Source organism: Gadus morhua, chromosome 22, assembly GCF_902167405.1.
Source record: "Gadus morhua chromosome 22, gadMor3.0, whole genome shotgun sequence".
NCBI lineage: Eukaryota > Metazoa > Chordata > Actinopteri > Gadiformes > Gadidae > Gadus > Gadus morhua.
Window position 1 is genome coordinate 10,504,386 of NC_044069.1, and position 23,244 is coordinate 10,527,629.

General features: G+C 44.5%; 4 protein-coding genes across 8 annotated transcripts in view; all 4 read right to left on the reverse strand.

The window, feature by feature from the left end:
• Positions 1-776: 776 nt before the first annotated feature.
• Positions 777-6,571, reverse strand: LOC115535782 (nuclear inhibitor of protein phosphatase 1-like). Of its 3 annotated transcripts, none has more exons than XM_030347264.1 (7): positions 6,344-6,571; positions 5,359-5,413; positions 4,808-4,961; positions 3,164-3,414; positions 2,400-2,544; positions 2,113-2,177; positions 777-1,991 (listed from the first exon to the last, which is right to left on the reverse strand). In XM_030347264.1, the coding sequence occupies exons 1-7, from the start codon at positions 6,544-6,546 to the stop codon at positions 1,614-1,616; spliced, it is 1,251 nt and encodes a 416-aa protein (XP_030203124.1). In that variant the 5' UTR covers positions 6,547-6,571; the 3' UTR covers positions 777-1,613. The 3 variants fall into 3 exon arrangements, with proteins under 3 accessions (XP_030203124.1, XP_030203123.1, XP_030203122.1); XM_030347263.1 differs by having other exon boundaries at positions 4,808-4,958; positions 5,353-5,413; XM_030347262.1 differs by having other exon boundaries at positions 5,353-5,413.
• On the reverse strand, positions 6,007-9,042 carry LOC115535784 (replication protein A 32 kDa subunit-like). Of its 3 annotated transcripts, XM_030347267.1 has the most exons (10): positions 8,909-9,038; positions 8,617-8,706; positions 8,439-8,488; positions 8,193-8,288; positions 7,982-8,099; positions 7,754-7,827; positions 7,317-7,424; positions 7,150-7,221; positions 6,972-7,066; positions 6,527-6,871 (listed from the first exon to the last, which is right to left on the reverse strand). In XM_030347267.1, the coding sequence occupies exons 2-10, from the start codon at positions 8,630-8,632 to the stop codon at positions 6,793-6,795; spliced, it is 708 nt and encodes a 235-aa protein (XP_030203127.1). In that variant the 5' UTR covers positions 8,633-8,706; positions 8,909-9,038; the 3' UTR covers positions 6,527-6,792. The 3 variants fall into 3 exon arrangements, with proteins under 3 accessions (XP_030203128.1, XP_030203127.1, XP_030203129.1); XM_030347268.1 differs by having other exon boundaries at positions 6,007-6,871; positions 8,617-9,038; XM_030347269.1 differs by lacking the exon at positions 7,317-7,424 and having other exon boundaries at positions 8,617-9,042.
• A 1,640-nt stretch (positions 9,043-10,682) lies between these two features.
• On the reverse strand, positions 10,683-16,520 carry pdik1l (PDLIM1 interacting kinase 1 like). Its single transcript, XM_030347266.1, has 3 exons — positions 16,365-16,520; positions 14,484-14,779; positions 10,683-13,008 (listed from the first exon to the last, which is right to left on the reverse strand). The coding sequence occupies exons 2-3, from the start codon at positions 14,766-14,768 to the stop codon at positions 12,268-12,270; spliced, it is 1,026 nt and encodes a 341-aa protein (XP_030203126.1). The 5' UTR covers positions 14,769-14,779; positions 16,365-16,520; the 3' UTR covers positions 10,683-12,267.
• A 2,526-nt stretch (positions 16,521-19,046) lies between these two features.
• Positions 19,047-23,244, reverse strand: part of LOC115536384 (protein lin-28 homolog A) — a 9,702-nt gene continuing 5,504 nt past the window's right edge. Inside the window, exon 4 of the mRNA XM_030348204.1 lies at positions 19,047-20,257. Within this exon, the coding sequence (XP_030204064.1) occupies positions 20,032-20,257 (226 nt within the window). The 3' untranslated portion in view covers positions 19,047-20,031. The remainder of the gene's footprint in view (positions 20,258-23,244) is intronic.

Sequence of the window (23,244 nt, forward strand, 5' to 3'; positions counted from 1 at the left end):
AAAATATATTAGTAAACAAGGTTTTCGATTTTTCGTGCTCGTCTTCCTTGTCCTTTGTGACAGAGAATTGCATCAAAACCTTGTAACGACTGACAAATACGAAAGACTAATCTATTCACTTCTCTGATACAAAATTAATTGTTCTCGAAAGTATTTCCATGTGAATTAGAATACAAGCCTTTATCCCAGAAGTCTAAGCACGAGGTGAACCCAGGTGTATCTCGTGACGGTACAGACCCATAATTAACATAATGAGCTACACCTGTTCTCGCCCCCCTCTGCGACGACTGGGGGAGGAAGGCCGATCGCGTTGAAGTAAAGATATTTGTGAGCACACATGTTGCCCTCTGGTGGAAAAACAACAAAAAGTTCTAGATGTAATTACGGTTTTAAAAGCTACTTTTGTTATGTTAAACAACGGATGATTGAAGCATAACAGACATCCCATAATGAAATAGCAACGATAACTGAAGACCATTAGAGACTACACATATTCATACCCCCACAAACAATTTAAAATGTACTATTGGATCTAAAAAGCAATAACTTTTTTCTAGACTATGACTGCCACACCAATTAGGGCAAACTCATTCAAACGCAATACCGAGAGAGGGAGAGGTATTGAAATCCGAGAAAGGAAAATTTTCCATCGCCATGTGAAGTAACTGAAGTAAGGTGACACATTTCAAGTGTGCTTAGAACATGCTTTCAAATCAGTTTATGGGAAGTAAAAAGCACCACTTTATTATCACTCTTGAGCTATTTTCTTTTTTTTCTAGCATGGGGATGTCACCATTATTGGCAGCTCAAAAGTGAACACATGAAGGTAAAAGTGAGCGCACAGTGGGAGATTTCTCCTGGGACCAGCCAATCCTCCAGCACAGCGCTTCACATGCGGCAGAGTGAGAGGCGTATGGATTAGTTTATTGTACAAATATCAAACGCAGACAATGTCTAATATCAGCCCATCCTCTCCACCTATTATCCCCAAGAAAATGAAAAAACCCGCTTCTCCGATGCAGCCTTAAGTAGCTGACAATGGCTTCTGCTTTAAATGTCACAATCTCTTCTAAAAATAGAAACCAAAGCATCAATTTGAGTGTGTTACAAATGCCAGTTTCTTTATTGGTCTTCTTCTGAAGTCAACCACGCCCCAGAGTTCATAGCCCTATCTTAGTCGATGACTGAAACGACTGGTTAGTTCTTGGCTTTGGACGTTTAGGTTTGGAAGGAAGATGAATATTGGTCCGACATACTTTGACCAAGGTAGAATTCATCAAGCCTGAAAAAACAAAATTTAACGTAGCACAAGTCCAAATTTGTAGAAAGGACACAAAACGAAATGGTTTGAAATAGTCCAGTTACCAAAGTCTTGCTTTGGAAGAGCATTGATAAAAGAAAATCTTTTAATTGAATGCAAGGTACAAGCTAAGACGCCCATCTTTCCCTCCATATATTTTTCTGGGTTTTGCTCATAACCGTCTTAGACTCAAAGATGATTCTACTGCTGCCTCTGTAAACGTCACTTTCACAGCTGGTCGCTCCCAGCTTCTGTGTCTTCCCCCAGTCGCAGGCTTAACCTGAAACAAAGCCGGCGTCCAGGAGAGGAAAGGCTATATAAGGAGTGAAGGAGTTGGCTTCTTCCCTGGCCACGCCTCTTTGGCGTATTTCTTTTTGCGCGGTTCGTTGAACGCCTCCGCGGCGTAAGGTCCGGGTGTGTGCGTGGGCACGGACGCGGGTGCGGCCGTGTCCCGCCTGATTGGAGGGCGTGCTGAGACGGGGCTCAGATCCACCTCAGGGGCCAGGTTGGGGACGCTGCCCAGAACGGTGGGCCCTCCCAGGGCCAGGGCTGCGGGGTTGAGGGCCTCGTTGCTGGTCGGGGGGAGGTCCCCGTACAGACCCCCAGCGGCCCGGGGGGAGAAGGGGCGTGTCCTGTGACCAACGGCGTCCTCTGAGCCTGGGGGCTCCACTGGGTCACTCAGCTTTCTCTTCTTTTGAGGCGTGAAGGTGAGTCGAAAAAAGACAAAGGAAACAGAAATAGTGTTGACTCGAAACCCTTTGGTTGTTTTTACTGTGATGAAGCCGTGAAGGTGAGAGGAGCCTTTACATTACCTTGATGGGGACCACAGCCGTCTGTATCATGTTGCGGAAGCGTCCAACACTGGGGTCCACGTCCTCTATGGTAGGGAACAGAGAAGGAGAGAAACTCCCATTACACCCAGTCTTAGCACACATGTGCATAGGAAATGGCATTTGAGGTAAAAAATAAAAGCAAACGGTATGAACAACCCAAAATTATATGTAGAATAGGAAACTAGATAGTGAGTGTGTGTGTGTGTGTGTGTGTGTGTGCGTGCATGCGTATGCATTTGTGCTTGCGCATGTGTATGTGTTCGTACCTGGGTTAATGACCTCGTCGTCTTCGCTGAAGGAGACACGGGAGCTCCTCCTCCTCCTCTTGGGGCGGGGTACGTCCCGGTTGCCCTCCTCGATGCTCAGCGTGGAGATGCGCTTGTTGTGGGCCGTGTTGAACTCTGTCAGATTCTGTTCCCAGGAGAACCAGCAGCATGAGACTAGCGCCGTCACTCTCAATACCGCCGTCTTGAGAAGTGAGACTAGCGCCGTCACTCTCAATACCGCCGTCTTGAGAAGTGAGACTAGCGCCGTCACTCTCAATACCGCCGTCTTGAGAAGTGAGACTAGCGCCGTCACTCCCAATACCGTTGTCTTGAGAAGTGAGACTGGCAGTCTCACTCTCAATACCGCCGTCTTAAGAAGTGAGATTGGCGGTCTCACTCTCAATACCGCCGTCTTAAGAAGTGAGACTGGCGGTCTCACTCTCAATACCGCCGTCTTAAGAAGTGAGACTGGCGGTCTCACTCTCAATACCGCTGTCTTGAGAAGTGACACAGCAGCAATGGACTAGTGGTGTCACTCCCAATATCACCGTCTTGAGGAGTGAGACGGCAGCATGAGACTAGTGGTGTCACTCAATAGCACCGTCTTGAGAAGTGAGACTAGAGGTCTCACTCTCAATTCTGCCATCTTGAGAAGGACAGGAATGATCATTGAAAATAATGATAAAACAATGCAAAATCGATTTTATGTTTCAATAACTACATCTCTATATCTAGAAACATATCTATATATAACATGCATTCACCTCTAACTCAGTCTCCTCTTGAGGCAAGCCCAGCAGGCCTTTCAGCACCTCCTCCTGCTGCTGCTCCTCCTCCTCTCCTTTTCCTCCTCCAGCCTTGGCCTCGGTGCCCAGTCCGCTGCCAGGCTGGCTCTGGGGCTTCTCCCTGAGGGTGTATGCGCGCGTGGACGCCCCGAAGGACACGGTGGTGTCGATGGGCACCTGCTGGGGCTTGTGGGGCTCCAGGCGGATCTGACCCAAGAAGGTGCCGTGCGCTGGGGACAAACCGAGCGAGAGAGAGAGAGCTGTGCTAGCATAATACTAGCTGGTTTGTTGTCGTTTGTTGGCGTAGGCTGTATAGAGATGTATGGGAAGTGGTCAGCGTTTGTGGAGGCACTGGATCGCTACACTGAAATCTAAAATTGTAAGCTTTATCAAAATATTTAGTCCGAAAACAAGAGGATTATGGTCTGTATAAAGGTCAACCTGGAGTATGAAAATTGTATATATAACTTTGTATATATTTTATATTTTTCATATACATATCACAGGTGCAGTGTGATAGGCATTCAGCATTCTAATGTTGGATTATACCTGATACTGGCTTTCAAACACTTTAATCAGGATTTCTTTAAAGATCCAGCTTGCTGGCCCGAAATAATATATCCTCCTCCGTCTTATCCTCCTAGGGTTAGAGACAAAACATCTCTTTTATTAACAATGCCAGTAAATGCTCTTAACAACATTCATGTAATGAGGAGGGATTTCAAATTCAACTCTATTGGTAGAGAATAGAAAAACAGTAGTGGTTAGTGGTTCCTTAATTCTCGCAAATTGAGATCCACCCAAGAGCTGAAATACTGAGCACCTTCAAATTAAGGGTAATCACAAAGTTGTCAGCGCACGGCATGTGAGAGAAACCGATGTACTGGGTTTTCCTTTTGTCTGTGTAGCTAAAGAGGCACTTTCAACAGCCCTGTTAGGCGTTGGTTGATTTTATTGGGTTAAAGGCCCAGAAGTTGCTTCATGTTTCAATTGTTCCTGCTATTTAAACCTGCTTGTGGTGTCAGAGTAAGCCTAAGAGAAAATCAGTTTTACACTGATATAGCTGCTCCTAAAAGGTAATTTGCTTCCAATGTTGATTCCAATCGCTCACTCAAAATGAGCAGAAACACAAAATCAAACTGTCATGGCGCTCCCAGTTAACAATGCAATCGCAGACATTGAACACATTTGGTTGTAGTTGTTCTACAATCTAATAATCTTATGAAGACCATATTAACCCACTCTGATGCCTACAATTCATAAAAGCATCCTATCGAAAATGTTAGAATTAATTAAATAGGCGTCCGATAAGTCCCCTCCCCTAAACCACCTACAAGTGTAGATCACTATGCTACAATGCCATACACAGCTCTGTTTAAAACAATTGCCTTTAAAATACAGGTGGTTTTTTTTTTGTGTCTGTCAATTTGCAATTACATTTATCATATAATTGCATCTGTCATCGATGTCAATGCCAGATGCTTATATCCTTTAACAACACCAGCCTGTGTGTTGCTCACTTTCCCTGAGGCATCACTATGCTGAGGCTGAGTGCAGTGCAGTATGTGTAGTCTGTTTGCCACTAGGAATGAATGAATTAATAAATAAATAGTGTGCCCTTACTGCTGTTGAGGTCTATAAGGAAGACCCTCTTCAGATGGCGGTGGTAGACCAGTGCAGAGTGGACCCGTGAACAGGACTGGTGGTCTGTTGTGAAGTCACACAAGTCTGGGTTCCTCCCGAATAAGTAGAACTTCTTCTCGTCGATAATCAGCTTCTGGGCAGAGGTGCGGAAAACCAGGCCGACACACTGTCAGATATAATAGTTTTTTTCAGTCAATTATTATTTGCAAGTGTATATAAAAAGAACACTGATATAAAGACAATATGCATGTTCTAAAAATCATGTGAAGTTATGTGGTTAAAACAAGCTCCGATCTGTGTATCCGATTGCATTAATATTGTTGATTAAATTCAGAGTGGAGCAAAATATCACATAGTCACTAGCATAAATGTAATTAAAACAAGGGTATCGTAATCTGTCAACACCTAAATCTGCATGTGCTAATGAATCTACTTTTTCTCCAATATGCTCCGCATTGTGATAGTAGCTGTGTGTGTGTGTGTGTGTGTGTGTGTGTGTGTGTGTGTGTGTGTGTGTGTGTCACCTCTACCAGCTTGTCTCCTTTCACCACATCCAAGTGGAGGCCAGGAGGAGGCTTTCCCGCCCTGGTGACGTGGATAACAAGCTTGTGTTGGCTTAATTAACAAACACGCACAGAACTTGCAAATAATTTGAAATAGAACTGCAGAGGGAAATTGATGGTGTTTCTATACCAACTTGTAAGAGAACTTAGTAAAAGGTACAAATGAGGAAAAGCAAGTAGTTACACAGCGGCAGGATGTAGGGGTTAAGGGCATTCATACAAACAGTAGAAATGGTGGGAATTCTTCCAGTGTCTTTCAGCTCAGAGTTGTTCACCATGCCATTAGGCTATCCTGCCCCCAGGCTTTTCCAAGCATTTAATAGATGCATACATTTATTTTTTGAAGTGCAGCACCTTCAGATGCTCCTAAAGTAATACACTTTGGATAGTATTCTCCACATTTATATTGCCCCCCTCCATGGGGCTGCTTTGTCTTGACAGATTTTAGCAGACATTTATTGTTATCCTTTCATTCCAGGATTTACGAGGATGTTTGCTTTGGTAGCTTGCTGTATATAGTATTAACGCCAATAATATTAGTATAAATGCTTATCAAGAAGTTCGTTTTTCATATATTACCATCATTTTAAATGGGGCACCTTCATGTCAACCAAATTGAATTATATCGATCATTTAATAAACCTTAAGACTCCAACTATAAATACTGAAAAACAATCCAGTCAACATATAGCGTTTAATGTCATACATGGACAAAGGAAACTCATATTTTTGCATGGCAGAAACGACGCAGGGGTCCAAGCAGGACTTTGCGGAGGCATTTGTTCTGACCAGACCAGTCATCTGAGGTATCCATCACTGTTTACATTTTTATATCGCGTCAGCCAGCACGGTAGCGCGTTCACTGTCAACTGATTCCTGGCGTGTTAAATAAAACAATGGCTACGCGGTTATTTAAAACACCTTTGGTTCGCATGCACACTTAAGCCCTTACCATGTCGGGCATTCAAAAGGAGGTGTGTTCGTGCTAGTGTCTGCTGCCATTTTCGACCGGCCTCGAATACTCTCCCTTGGAATTCTGGGAAAGCGAGGCAGACCAACACGACAGCTGCGTGGGGATTGTAGTCCATTCATAAACATGTGACGATTGTGCTTAAATAAAGAACAAACCAGAGTGCTTTGTGAAGAGTTATTCATATACTCGTTGAAGGCTTCTTACAATGTGTCAGCAGTCATGACTTTGAGAGACAAAACAAAAAGGCAAACAAACTAAAACAAATGTGCAACAAAAATAGAAGCCTCTACAACTGGTTGACAAATGAAATAAATAAAACATAAATGCCCCAAGACCTGTCACCACAATGTCATCGCATTCAACAGCATTGACAAAGCAAAAAACAAAGCAAGACCAATGGGAATTGGGCAGGCATGTCCAACCAGCATTTATCCACTCGACTTGAAATGCTGCTCATCAATGGTTGTGAAGACGTTGCCCTCTTTCATTAGGAACTCCAGGGATCTCCTGTGTGAAAGAACACAGTTGACATCCAATCACTCAATCACTTCAGCTTTAGTTGGTTTGAAAACCAGACATGTTGTGAGTCAGACTAAAACACGCCTACCTGATTGTCGGGAGACTGAGGTAATCCAGCTTTGTCTTGATGTCATCCAAACTGATACCCTCATGGCCACAGCACTTGCTGACGACGTGCAGGACCTTGCATGGGAAATGAGCAAAATTGAATATCAGTTAGAAGCAAGCTAGTATTCAAAAGTTACAAACAAGGTTGGTTTCCTAACCTCAGTCTGAATGGTGGACAAACGAGATGATGGGTATTTGTCATGTACAGGTTTCCAAGGAGAACCGCCGACCTGACTCAAAATTAAAATAAATGCGTGAGAAGCTGAAGTCATTATGAGCATTGTACTCCTACTTCTAAAAACGTATCCAAACGAGAGAAGGATACCCTCTCAGAAGGCAGCATATGGGCTTGAACCACTTCCAACATGTGGGACGTGATCTCATTTAGGTCCTCAAGACAGCGTATGTTGTAAGCGGTCAGGGACCTTCGACCCTAATGACACAGAGAAGGACATTCAGGCAGTTACTCCAGTGTGCCGCATGGCGGTCGCATTTAAAATGGCTCTGCATTCATAGTACAAACTCTTATTTCCATAATCCCCATCTTTACAATCTTTGAAACTACTGCTGTTCTTTTTACTTTTGTGTATATTTGTTAGCCATTTTTTCCTCTTTCGATGCCCATTATGTGGATAGTGCTGCCATGTCCAATATTCAGAATCAACCCGTGTTACAGTGTGCATGGGATAAATAAAACACAAGTATCTTGTAAACAGAAATGTCTTCATACAACATCAGTGCATTCATAAGAAAATACTTTACCTCAGAGCCCCGTAAAGTTCCCACAACCTTAACGTAGGTGCCAGGACTTCCGTCACACGACAGCGAAGGATCCGCTAGGGAATGTAGGATGTTTAATAAAGAAGAAGGAGAAAAGGCTGCTTAAGAACAACATGGAAATGTGTTGGGATTTGGGTCCATGATGTAGGGATGTTCGGAGAAGTGCTTGAGGGGACAGATATATTTAGCAGCAGAGCTCATCAAAGTCACCGGCCTCGGTGTTCACCCACAGCGTCACATCCACAGGAGGGCCCGTCATGTCATCCACCCTGTACTGGATGTGATTTTCAAAGGGCTGACTTCTTCTGACGACGCCCACGATAGAGGCCTGCTCAAATATTAACGTCAGTCAACAGTTGAGAGGTGGAAATTTGCAACACAACTATGGAGTTTTTCTGGAATTACTACAACGAGGCCCTACCTGGCTGACCTCTCGGCCTCCGACCACGTATGAATCGACCTTTGTGCTTGAGAGCAGCTGGGACACCGTGCACGGCAGGATCTGAAGCGAGGCTCTCTGTATGCGCGTGTGCATTGTGCGCGTTAAATCGAAGAAAGGGACAGCATTGGTGTGCATGGTTAAGTTTTTGATCTGCGGTTTTAATCACGTGACCATTTAGCTGTTACACAAATAAACATGTTGTCAAATGTTGTGAAACTAACACACCGTTATGCCTGCTCCTTTTTCGCCAGCATTATGTTGCGATAATTTGTGACCTATTGCAAAAAAGAGTTAGAGTTGAATCAGACTGCATTTTATGACAGTTTGTTAGCGTCATGCTGTGTCAAAATGAGAATATGAGGCATTTTGGCTCCTTTAAAAATAGATATATATAGTATCATACCTTTGTTATCCCACATGACAGTTGGGAAGGGCTTGACTTGCAAGTATCTTCTATTTTAACTACAGGACAAGACCTCTTCCAGGGCCAGTGCTAGATGGTGTAATAGACCGTTACCACAGAGGCGTCATCGTGGGACAAACACAGGTGTCACTCATAACACTAATTATGGGTCTGCATGTACCGGGATACAGGCAGTAGACTAAACAAGTGAAGCTGACACACGTTGACCATTGCTGGTGCTTTAACACAAACAAATGAAACACCTGCCGAAAGTTAATTTTGAGGCAATCACCTGTGTTGCCCTGCTATGACAACTCTGAGGGCTCCATGGTGAATATGTGTGGTCTCTTCACTAGTCTACCTTACCCTGGTTCAAAAAAATAGAAGCCCATTAGTGTTATGAGCAACACCTGTGTTTTTCCTATGCTGATACTTCAGCATAGGTATCAGAGTCCATTTTATGCTGCCAGCGTCTTTTCAGGCTCCAGGTGCATTCAATATAATTAACTGCCAATCTGTTTCCACCAAATAAGACATTTTAATAGCAACTCGTGCATCAATTTCATCATTTAATCAAAACACTAATCAAAGTTATGCATTTGGTTCCAGAACAAAAAATCAGTTCTACAGACATTTAAGATAAATTTCATTTAATCTGTTAAAAATAATTTGACAATGGCAAGAGCAAAAATTGTTGGTACAAAAGTGAGAGACCAGACCTGGCTGTAAATTCCTGCACATTTCTGATTAAGGTTCAATATTTAGCAAATGGTTGCTGCACTTGGGACCTGAAACAGAGTCGTATCTTTAGACCAAAGGTGATGGCCCCAAGACAACCAGGAAGCTTTTTTTTCCCACCGATCTGTACACACAGTCACACACGTTAAACCAATGGAAAATGTATAATTAATCTCAATACCCCAAAATTATTCATTGCAAATATACCACACTTTTTTTTTGCCATCAATAAATGGAAGCCGCACAGTTTGAGAGTACAAAAACAAACTCATCACAGCAAATTACATCTCAACAAAACAAGGCTCTTGAAAACAGAGCACGCATCCACAATCCAATGTACATCAACCATGTTTATCCCCTGTAGATCATGTACAGTATTTACATAAAAGAAAAACAAAGGGGGTAGGGGGGGTGCCAAGCAGTTGTTTATCTAGCTTGAGACAAGGGAAAGCAACCGGCTCTTGCCTTAAGTACCCAGTCCATCAAAATATGTCTGAACACTGGCCTTGGAGCCTTGGAACATAAAGAGTCTAGTCTGGAGGACAGAGCACATTCCTCGAGCACAGGGGAACTGTCTAGCGCAGTGACTCAGGTGAGCTTGTGTTTAATTAATGATGCCCTGTGTATGCACTTAAGTACGCCCAGGGGTAGAAAACAACGACACATACGCCACACCACGGGCCGCGTCAGTGCTGGGGCACATCCACCAGCACCTCCCTGTATCGAGAGCGAGCAAATTGATGAGCGAGTTGAACAATAATGAGGCAGTGGCAAATGGCAATGCATGAGACTGCATCTTTAAAGCGGACCTATTATGCTTTTTCGACTTTTATGACCTATAAACGTTGTTATAATGATTGATAGTCATGTTTAACCATACTAAAGTGTCAAATAATGACGTACATGCATTTTGACGTATTCCCAGCTGACAGTCTAGGGTGGCTGTGCAGAGCGCTAAACACTCGGGACAGCATTTGCATTCACTTGTTCACATTTCCGGGAAATCATCTACGTAGATGCACTCCTGCCGCACCCCCATATGCCTGGTCAAATCTGCCCCCAGACGCGCTTCAAGGAAGGTAACCAATCACTACGGAGTTGGGTTGGCAGGAGGGGGGCGAGGGGGCGGAGAAGGGCGAAACCGAGCGTTGACAGAGAATGCTGAAAGCGCCCAGATGAGAGGAAGAGTTTCCCGAAAATCTACATCGTTTTTTGTGTATGGTTAAATATGACTATCAATCATTATAACAACGTTTTTAGGTCATAAAGGTCGAAAAAGCATAATAGGTCCCCTTTAAGGCCAGACTTAATATTCAAACATTTTATCTGGATCCAGGGGGGGGGGGGTTATGGAAGACAATACACCCTTAACAGTGCATTAGGAAATCATGACCTCAAAGGAAATTAATAAATAAAGAAACAGTGATCCCTCTCCCAACACCCAGAATTAAATAGGCTTAGCATGACTGTCTGAAGCCCGGTGAATGGGATTAGGGGTGAGCTCCTGGGGTCGAGGGGAGCGGGGCACGTTGACAGTGTGGAGTATTGTTCATTCCAGGTGGTAAACAACCGTTGATTGCTGTTATTCCACCTCGCCCAACGCAGTCAAAATACCAAAAAGAGACAGAGGGGAGTGAAAAAAAGAAAAAAAGAAAAATTTAAACCAAAAGAACCAAAAGTGCATTCAGTGATTTACTAAAGCTCCCCCACATCCAACATTTACTAAGAAAATCACAGGCATTTGAATTCAACTTCCCTTCCAAATCTCAAAGTCACATCTCGTAGGATGACACAAATCAAGCACAGTCGTCAGTTAAGTACATGGACATCGAAACCTGTTCATCTTTTTTATATTTACAGACTTTCATTGATCTGGATGTCAGGCCGGTCATAACAGGTTCTGTTGAACTTGCACATGTCGTTTCCTCCTCATAGTGTCCCAAGTTACCAAAATACCTAATCTTCTACCGTCTTTCCGTGATACGAATCTGGTGGGATATGGTTGTTGGTAGAAGGAAGTGAACTAGCAACCTACCGGCTGAGCGCTGCTTGATAACAGGGCCCCACCCAACACCCAGCCCCACTAATAACAGCAGCCAACATCAGACCAACTGCCATCACAGGGGGAAAGAAGAGCGTGTCTGAAAGCACCAAAGTTTACCCATAGGTGTAATCAAAAATGTTTGTCTACACAAATCCTGCAAATTGTTAACCTGAGCATTTCGTTCACGGAGTTCACGAGTGTAGTGTGACTAATTGGTGCGGCATATTGTACACAGCCTATAATTTGTGTAGAAATATAAAGGAGTAGTCAGATGCTGGTGGTAATATGCCACGTTGAAATCCCTTGCCAACAAGGGTGCAGGGAGACAGAACTGGTTCCACCAAAGATACAGATTCCATTGAGCACACCAAATATTGATGCATGGAAGCGTGTGTGTTTCCATTGAAGTTCACAGGGTACGGCCTCATTTTGCATTACATATCACAATTTAGCACGATGTGTAGGATTTGAAAGAAACAGAAGTTGTCTGTTTGAAAAGGTTATTGCTGGTATAGAGATAGCTAGGTTTAGGTAAGGGTTGTTGATGTGGATAGGATCTGTTATAAAGCAGTGCAGGCACACTGTCCTGGTGGGTATTTAGTTAGGGGTGTGTGTGTGTGCATGGGTATGTGTCCCCTTTCCTCGTCAACTGATTGCCCTGTTAGGACGAACCAGGAAGGAATCACTTAGCAGTGCTGTCGGATAGTTCCCGTCATCATTCGTTACGTTAGCTTAGAGATAAACCTTCCAATTAGAATAGATTACAATAAAACTCGATTGCTGAAGGGATGTCCCCAAGACGTGGTGAGTGTGCTTCGCCTCGAGCCGTGTCCGGGTCCGGGTCCTGGTCCTGGTCCTGTCCGCCCGGGTCACGTGTCCCAGTCCAGCTCCCGGCAGGCGATGCGCACCAGGCGCAGCTCCAGCTCCATGGCGTCGGGCCGCTCCTGGGGGTTGGCCGACAGCATGTCCCGGATCAGCTGCTTCATGTGGCTGTTCATGCTCTTCTTCCGGGCCGGGATCAGCAGCTCCATCTTGGGATTCTCCAGCAGCGCCTCGCCCAGCGGCACGATCTCGGTGCCCTGCTGCACGTAGCTGCCCAGCAGCTCCTTCTGGGTCTCCACGTCCACGAAGGTGATGCGCTCCACCATGGCCCAGATGATCACGCCCAGCGCAAAGATGTCCGCCTTGGCCGTGTAGTGGCCCTCCCACACCTCGGGCGCCATGTAGAAGTCCGTGCCGCACGCCGTCGACAGGAACGACTTGTTGACGCTGGCCGGCTCCTCGGGGTTCACCCCGGAGGAGGAGCACACCTTGCTCAGGCCGAAGTCCGCCACCTTCAGGGTGGGCTCGGGGCAGCCGGCGGCCGTGCGGCCCTGCGAGATGAGGATGTTGTCGGGCTTGAGGTCCCGGTGGATGATCTGGTTGCGGTGCAGGAAGGCCAGCGCGCTGCCCAGCTGCAGCATGAAGCTGGTGTTGGTCTTGCGGCTGGGCTTGCGGGACAGCAGGTAGGAGTTCATGTCGCCGCCGTCGCAGAAGTCCATGACGAACCACAGGTAGTAGGCGCAGCACGGGTCAAACATGATCTCCCCCTTGAGGGAGGTCTCCACCAGCTAGAGGAGAGAGGGAGGGGGGGGGGGGGGGAGAAAACGGCAGCACAAGGATGCAAGTGAAAGCGTCAGTAAGACATTGGGGGTATCTGGGGAAAACATCAGATGCTTGAATTCTGAGTCGTTATTGAGATCAAAGAGGAATCTATAGCGCCGCCGTCGAGAATTATTAGCAACACTGCCTGAAGCACATTTCCCTAAAGAAGCATTTAAGAGGAACAAAAAACAGATACACATCACAAGCTTAATTGATAACAAGTTAGTATTCAGTTGGCATAGAGCTGGCATTCATGATTATTGATGCCTCTCGCTGTGTGCGTCTGTGTGTGTTTGTTCTAGATTTGAACGTGAAAGCCAATCTGAGGCCGCCTCCCTCAGCGTTTGTTTTTTACATCAAAGCCTTGCGAGACGCTTCTCATCTTTAAATCATCTACCAACAGCTCTTTCGTTTGACAGCAAGAGCACAAAAGCATCACCAACGAAGCTGCATTCCTCTTAAAGCGTGGCACAGATGACACTGAAAAAGATATCATTACCAAGAGGACCTTCACTAGAGGACCTTCACTAAAGGGCTGGTCTTTAATGAAAGTGTGCACTAATTGTGTTTACCCAAACGTGCTGGATCTATCCCACCGTACAAAACTAAAAGGGATCAACATATTTCAGCAATGTGCAAATCCAAATTAAACCTCTGCAATCAGCAAAAGTGTCACAAATCGTTCCAACATACCAATGACCTTGGGCATGCCTTAACTCCATTTACCCCACCGTCGCTCCGGTCAGATCATTGTCCCCATTATCATCATTTTTTTGTAAATGTGCACTGGAACATTTCAGGGGTTTCACAACAGCGGGAGAACAAAAGGCTTCTGGGAAAGACTCCAACGTCAACACGGCAAAAAGCTTAATGAGGGGGGGGCGGACAAAAGGCCCTGCGCTGCCGGGAAGCCCCCCCCCCACTCACACACAGACACACACACACACACACACACAAACACACCTCCAGCACCCCACCCCCAGAGCACTGGCAGGTACACTGCAGGCAATGGGCTGAAAGCGAGAACTGGACTACAGACACGGCCTCCATCACACCCACCACCACAAGGAGGGCATGTCTTCAGCAGATCACGGCCGGCCTAAAACAGAACTCTATTGAATGCATCCCTAAAGACCTGTTAAAACAACGGCCATGCTTTAAAACAATCCCCTTGGAGTTAATCTAGACCGCTAACGATGGCTACAACGGTAACATGGGGGGGGAGGTTAATGGTAATAGGTGTTGTAGAGATTAGAACTAATCCCTATTCAAAGCCTCATAAAACCATCTTCATCCGACTCCACAAGTCCACTTCATCGAGAAACACTCCCTCAATGGTGCGACGACGCTAGGATCACCGGCCCATCCCGACTCAATTCCCAAGCCAAAGCGGTCATAGAACCAGGTGGCCCCCCCCGCCCGCCCGCCCGCCCGGCCTCACCTCCAGGTAGAGCGGGGAGCTGGAGCCATGGCTCATCCTCTGGGCCAGCCGGTCCCGCTGCAGCACGCACTCCTCCAGGTGGATGACGTTGGGGTGCTGGCTCTGGATGCTGCTCAGCGCCCAGAACTCGCGCAGGGCCAGCTCCACGTTCTCCGGCGAGTGGCAGCGGATCTTCTTGACGGCCACGCGGGCCCCCGTGCTCCTCACCGCCGCCTCGTACACCACGCCGTAGCTGCCGCGCCCCACCTCCTGAATCAGCTCGTACTTCGGCTGGCTGCTTACCATCCTCTTCCTCACTGTGGAGGGGGGGAGGGGTGAGGGGTGGGGGGAGATAACATGGGTTACATTCGGAGAACAAGGATCAAAGCGGCCCAAGTCTATATGATATTAACCCCAAACCAAATAATGTATGTACAACAAAAAAACTTTTTTTCTTTTGAGGATGAGGACATTTGGCATACGGAGTTGCACGTTAAAGTTAATTGGTGGTCTATTGGACTGAATTTCCTTGACGATTTAGGCTTGCACGGCATACCCAGTATTATCAAGACACTTTAATACATAACGTATGTATTAATAAGAATTTTATTGAATGCAAACGGCTACTATAGATTTTGATCACAATCTTATATGGACGAGAAAAGGAAGGAAATGTAATGAAAAGTAATGGCCACACTATTGTGATAGAAAGCAAGCTAAATTAAATTAAATTAACAACTCACAGCGAACAGTACCGTTTCGATGTGGGATCAACCATCAAATCAACACACGTGGCTAACTATTCATTGAACTTGGGCACACCCCCTACTCATCCAGCTGAGAAGTCCCTGAACAGTCGGCGGTCACCTTCCACTGACCTCGATTTCCCTCGCTCATCAGTGCAATGATGACACCGAGCTCTGCCTTCACTGCATTTACTTCTTGAAGAAGTTACTGCATTGTTACATTGTAACATCATTGATTCAGGGACATTGCCTGGTTTCAAAAGGGCCGTTCACTTTTAGAGGATGCTGAGAAGAGTTTCAGAGGAGCCCTTTAGTGTTAAACCGTTACGTCACCAGAAGTTTAAAACATCAACAGGAATGTCAAAGTTTAATCTGCAAAACATTGGCTACAGTTGGACTCCTCCATATTTCCCAGGCATCAACATTTATGACTACAAAACAAACAACGCGTGTATAGTATTGTGAGACAGCATTGCTAGACACAACTGCCAGCAAGCCCTTCTCACTTTCACTTTCAAAATGATCCTCAATAGTTTGACCGCTGACTAGATGGTCATTTAATTAATCTTTGATTACCTTTGATAACTAATCGATTACATCGAGCTTGCCAAAACAAACGCGGAAGCAAAAACAAGTGTTAGCGTTGTGATAGCTCCCTGGCTCCTCCAACACAGAGCCACTCATAGCTGATTGGCTAACAGGCTAACAGCTCCTTGGCCTCGCTAACGTCAGCTCGCTTTAATTTCGAGGAGGAAGCTAGCTAATGAAGACGTGCGCTAACAAAGAGTGCCAGTCGAAACAAGACCATCAACAGCGATAACCAGGTCAATCGACACGTTTCATAACTCAAACAAGCAGGTCTCCGGTGGATTGTATTAGTGTTCACAGGAGGCATGGCAGAGATCATATGCGGCAGACCATTTATTGTCCTCTGGACACGATGTGTGTACGTGTGTGTGTGTGTGTGTGTGTGTGTGTGTGTGTGTGTGTGTGTGTGTGTGTGTGTGTGTGTGTGTATGCCATTCACACGTTCATATTCAGCCAGAGACCCACACCTGCGCACCAAGTCGCGAATCCGCAAAACCCCGAGAAAAGGCAACGCTTCTAGGAAGGAGCGACCTAAGGTCACATGTTAGAAGTTTTGTCCTCGACTCACCTTTCGGTCTTCGTTCAAGGATTCATTTGTTGTCAGTCTCACTTTCTCTGGCAGCCATTACCACCACCACCACCACCACATACTGTCCGCTCTCGCGCAGCCACACAGTAGGCTGCCTGCCCTGTGCAGCGAAACTGCTGGGAGAGCGGCTCCGGCACGCGCACGAATGGGTTATTCCCCTGGCAAGAACGGTGAAATGCTGCCCCCTGTCTGTCATATTAAGCTTCAACAACACTTACTTACAAATAGTCGACACTTGAGTGTTGAAGACACTTAAAATTGTTTTGGGTAAGGTTGCGAGATCAGATAGAGCAAGGTAAACATGTTTCTTCTCTTAAATAAGTCTTTATTTCCCATTGCATTGAATCACACATGATTTCATAGCTGGAAACAATGCAGAGAACTAAAACAAAGATTACATTTAGCTACAGAGCAATGGCATGCTGTTGGCTGTACATCAGTTATATGCAGTGTCTTTACACACACTTATGGGAATATTGGAACTGAGAGGTTTTCACATCCATTCGTATACCACGGTTACCCTCCCACCACCTCCATCTCCCTTTCTCTCTCACACATACATGTACACATACACAGCACATGCATTTACGAGTACACATACAAAACATCTACTAACACGTGCATGAACACTCAGGCGTGTGCACGTACGCACAAACAAAACAAAAGGGTGTGTCCTCTCTTCTAAATATAGATATGGTCTTTTGTACGCACCCCATACCCTGAAAACATCCCTAAGGCATAGTTGTGAACTTTACCTATGGAATTCAACAAAAATATATATTATTGAGTTCTACATTAAAATACAAGTATAAAGACAGAAAATACAATATTGTTTCATGTGAGGTAGAAAACATTGCATTGTGAAAAGAAATATAAAATGTCAAATATAAATAGTAGAGATACACAACAGAAAGCAACAAAATTATACAACATAACAAAATGGTTTTGGACATCTGCTCATTTAAAAAGCATGCCAATCTAAACCATTATTCAGATACAAATTGAGGTAGACTTGTATAGCTTTTCTGACAAGATAATTCCTGCCGTGCTCACACAATAAAATACACGTTATGCTAAAATAGGCCACAGGGAGACATGCAGTAAAAAACAATGAGGGTGAACTCACAAAGAGATAGATCCTCAAATGTCATCAATGTTAATGCTTCTCTAGGTTGGATTTAAAATGTTCTAAACATCCCTTCGCCAGACTTACTTTGCACTAGCTTTTGGTGTGTGTGGGAGAACTCAAATATGATGACAGCAAACTATGCAGACGCACTTTCCCATTCAACTTTTGCTCTTCAATATTAGTTGATACATTCTGCAAGCAGAAGTCTGGCGTCCCAAGACTAAAAGGTCTTTAAAAAAAGTATTGTTCCCCGATCTCGATGGCCCCTATACTATTCATATACTACTGTATATATACTACCTGAAACTTATCCTATGCTATCCTAATATTCTATTTTCTATGATTACCATGCTGACTCATAACAGGATATTCATACCATGATAAATATGCTGGATATTTACAGTGGAAAATTAAAGGGGACTTATTATACCACCAGGTGTGAGTGTGATTAGCCTTACAACCCGTTTCGAAAATCTGCCTAATATGACATCACTTGTGGGTGTGTCCACCTAGATCTGTGCTGGATAGATGAGCAATGTTTACGTCAGATTTTCGGCAGATTTTCGAAACGGCTTGTAAGGCTAATCACACTCACACCTGGTGGTATAATAAGTCCCCTTTAAATCAACAATATAAATATTGTGTTAATTTTAGTCAAGTTCACCTTGGACTCGATGAAGACCAAAGTTGTCCAACATCTATTAATTAAAAACGTTAAATAATTAAACATAAAACTAAGAGCAGGACTGTCTGCTGTGGTAAAGAAAATGTCCTGAATTTCAGTCTATCAAACATGACAACACAATGGTTTATCGTTGCGGTTCCACATTGTCTAACAGACAATAATGTGAAGATAGTGCATTACTCATTTGGCAATTAGAAACCACTGGCCTTCCAGCACGATAAGACGATGTCTGCATAACTTGAAAAAACGGCACGAGAACTGAATAATGTAGATGATTCTCCCAGAATTCAAGATAAGAAATGTCAAACAAAACAAAAGGGAGTGGAAAGCAAAGCCTTTTGACGAACACTCTGAAGACGATTGCATTATGTTGCCCTCAGCCCCAGAAGGGGCGGATGATGAAATCATGTTGCAAAAATTATTATAGATTTGGGTGCATTACTTCTGTGAGCGTAGCAGATTGTTTTTTGCATTCAAATAATACAGCTATGGTGATTGAGGTATTTGTTGGAATACATTTTGGATATGGCACCAATCCATGTAAGATTGCAGTACTTAATCCAAAATGTACAACGTTGGACTGACAGAGAGTTTGACATTGACCGGGTGATGGCAAACAGGAGAATGATCTTCAAAATAAATAGCAAATATATAAAAAGATAAAAGATATCTACAATCATGAATATAGAACAGCTTCTCCAGCACAGTGCGAGATCAAAATATTAACACAAAAGTCGTTCATTCATTATGCATTATGAAAAAAAGACCTTCCTGAGAGGTTGAATAGATCCCTGCGGTATTAACTGCGGGTTTCAAGTCAAGTAAGAAACAAACAGCTAACACGGTCTGGAGAACAAAGGCTGTTTTTACTGATCTTGCACTCAGGTTCCCACAATTACAGCCAGCGATGGAGAGGTCCATTGCGGTTTCAAATCACTGTAACTTTTCTTTGTGCAGACATGGTTTTTTTTTGGTAAGATAGCTCTTTTTCAACATTTAAAAGTCAACACTGACCCCACGTGAGAGTCGATGGCCATGGGCCTTTTGGCAACAGTGGTGGCAACATTCACAGTTTCACATTCACTTGGCCGCAGAGTCCAAGAGGATCACATCATTTTAAAAAATAATCAAAGAATTACCTTCAGGGACACAGACAATGTTCGGTCTACATTCATGGATTTGATTGTATTTTAAAATTTGTTTCTGTTTTTTGAGTTGAGCTATTGTTAAAGAATGATCATTCATTAGTTTTAGCTCGCTGTTACATGTTTCTCTTCCACTAGCTGTGGGGTTGTACTACTGTCTGCCATAGTAGTACACAATCATATGTTCAATCATATGTTCATGCATTATGCATGAATCTCAAAATCAACTTGCTCAGTGACTCAAACTCTAGATCCCTGATAAGAGTGCCTGAGCTTTGTTCTTCCACTAAAGTGTCGAGCCATAGTCATAGGAACATCCCATGTTAAGGATTGTTTCGTTACATAGCAAAGACACTTATCTAAGGCAGATGAACAGCTGATATCTAAAACTACAAATACATCATTTTGCGTTTGTTTTGTTTTTAAGCTTTTTTTTTTCTTTTCCTTTTTTATGATCGATATGTCTTTTGGCAATTAAAAGGCTCAGCTACTGAGCAACAAACTATTTATTACACTGCTCAATAAATACAACCTGAGGTAGTCAGCTCCACAGGCAGCATTCCTGTGTGTTCCTGTGTGTGTGGTGTGGTGTGAGTGTGTGTGTGTGTGTGCGCGTGCATACGTGTGTGCGTGTTTTAATCTTGTCTTCCCCCTGACCAGTCCCCTGACCAGTCCCCTGCCGGGCCCTCAGTCGTAGCCCTCCGTGTCGGGCTCCTGTCCCGGTGGTTCCTCCTGGGCAGGTGCTCCACTCTGAGGGGCCCCCGCCCCCTGAGGGCCGGCCAGAGCCGGCTGGGCTCTGAGCGGACAGCTGGCCACCATGTGAGCGAAGCTCTGACAGAAATGGCACTTTTTGGGCTGCGGCGGCAGCTGGCATTCTTTGGCGTGGTGGTCCGGCTCTCCACAGTTGTAGCATCTAGATCAATGAACAGAAGAACACCAGGACCACGCGAGTGAGTGACTGACTGAGTGATCGGTATAGATTGGTAATAGATCAAGAGGTAAAGCACACAAACACACACAATATTATGAAATATAATATTTGCTGTGGCTTTCTACAACCGATATATTTTTTATAAACCAGTGTAGTCTCTTACTCCCAGCAGAGGGCAACAAACTCTTGCAAAGGGGGAATGATAAACATGTTTTTGCATGGAGACAAAGAGATGCGAACTGTAGGGATTTGGATACTTGGCTTTATGAATGGCTGCTTTTAACATTAAAACTGTATTATCAATACCCAATCAAGTCACACCCTATGCCATCTTATGTATGTCTGTGTTCAATGTGAATTGTCTGTCTATCATTGACAACAGATCAAATAATTAAATAGAGGCCTATCCTATAATTTCTAAACTATGGTGTTTATCTTTAAAACTGTCAAAAGTGCTGGACAAAAGGGCGATGCCTGAATCCGGCCCTGGATCCTATGACTATAGAAATAGAAATGCACGATCATGCTAGGATACAAGAGTTGTCTAATTCTCGCCCCACATCCAGCCACTCTCAACCTCATTTTCCTGTTTGGAACAATTTGCAAACATAACTTTTATGAATGTGGACACCAGCTTGCTTACGCCAACGCTGCTTTAACCATAAAATCAATACTTTATTCCTGTGATTGACTGAGCTCTACCTCAGCAGCTGCTCGCGCTTATTGATCCCGTGCTTCTGATCGATAGCATGATAAGAATAGTGCGTGTGCAAACTCTGCTGGCTAAATTCAATAAGAGCCGATCAAGGTGACAAACATGCCCAACTGGTACGGCGTTCTTTGTCGACACGTTCAGGAGAATATCATGGGTTGATACGATGAGGATAGGATAAAGTGATGTTGCAGGTTTGTCTAGCAAACCATACAGAGATTTGATAGATTTGTGCGATGATACAACCTATCTAACTATCTTATTGTCACGTCCGCTCCATTGTGCGCTTGGTGATTCAGCTAGCGCAGTAACAGGAAGGAAGTGGGACTGCGTAGTTTATTGTGTCCGCTCCTCGAACATTTATGATGCTAAAGGTTTTATGATGTTATAGGTTTTTAGTTGTACACATTCCAGTATTAAAAAACACATCTGAAGCTGTATTGACTTAAAGTCTTTGCATGCAGCTCAGTGCTGTTCATAAACGCAAATGTTGTAATATAATTTAAGGCTTTCTGTCACCTCAACATACCTCATGTGAGTAATGAAAGCATTCCATTCTGTGCAATGAGCACCATATATTCACACAGGGTCTATAGGGGACCCCTCCCCCAGCAGCACATGGGCTTTGTAAATACATGGTAACCTAACACTCTACAGCAGAGGTCTGCCTCGGTGACCTCAGAAAACCTGCCTGGCCATATATGGGCTTCACCTCCACAAAAATCTGGATCATCTCAAGGTGGTCCACGACTTCCTTCCTTCCCTCTCATTTTTCATTTGTTTTACCACATGCCTCACAACCCCCAACCCCCATAACCATCAGCACCACAACCCCCACCACCACCACCACCAACACCACCACCGTCACTTCCATCTACACAACATACCCCCACCACCAACACTACCACCACCAACACTACCACCACCAACAGCACCCCCACCACGACCAACACCACCACCACCACCACCAACACCAACACCACCACCACCACCACCACCACCAGCACCTCCACAACCAACACCAACACCACCAGCACCTCCACAACCAACACCAACACCACCTCCACAGTCAACCCCCAGCCCACAACTTCCATCACCAGCACCTCCGAAGCTAACCCCCACCACCCCCACCCTCTCCCCTCCTCCCGGGGAGGGACGGGGTATCGACCAAGGTTTAGCTGGCCGGGAGGCGTGTAAGAGGGAGCTCTTTGTTTCAATACCTTGCCGACCTTTGAACCCTGACCCCTGGGTCTCTCGCTGCTGACCCTCGCCCTCACCAGCCCTCCCCTCCCATCGCGTCAACTCCTACCTCCACCCCCTGCTCCCAAACCCCCCCAACCATCTCCTTTCCATGCCACATCCCATTGTTGCCAAGGCACTGGTCACCTCTGACCCCTCTCAGCTCACCTACATCTGTTATCAATTAAAGGGGAGGGATCCTTTCCTCCCTGGAAGAAGAACATTTCTCTTCGGCACACATTTCCTTTAAACATTGTCTATGTATGAAGGGCAAAATCAAGCAGTTATCTATGATTGGAAGCTGTTTAATAGGACATATTATAGTCAATTTCTGTAGAACAGAGCTATTGTCGATCAACTGCCTGAATTGATTTTTAAAGAAAATAAATCTTAAAATAAACTTCATTGACATCTGCAACGGAGCTATTTTTTTCAAGGATTAATTGTGATTAGATATGTTACCATTATCGCTTTATTTTGTCTGGTGGGTTTGAATGGTTGTAACATTAAGCGTTTCATTATCTATATTGCTAGTTTATCCCGAAGTGAGAGCTGCAGCCACAAAAAATACTTGCTTTTTTATCCAATAAACAGAAAACAAAAAGTTTTCTATCAAAACGTCATTGTTCAATCTACCGTATCCTGTCTCCATCCTACATTCTGCAAAATTATAATCTTAAACCTGGTTAAACATGACCCTTGATCTTCTACTTGATCTTCTTCTAATTTACTTCAATACAAAGCAAAGTAATGTTGTGGGAGCTCAAGAAAAATTCAAAATAAGATAATCTCAGGTGTGTGTTGGAGAATCATTTGCCATGCGCAGCTTAGTGTCAAAGCAACAGAAGATACTTAGGTTTTCCTGAGCTGTGCGGCTGTGTGGGGATTTGAGATAGTAGAGTGCATGTATTTTTGAACTCTCAGAATGTTAGAAAAACATGTGTAACACATCTTACTACTACAAACTATAATGGTGCAGATGTTACTTCAGGGCCTTGCATGATCAGGCACCTGCCTA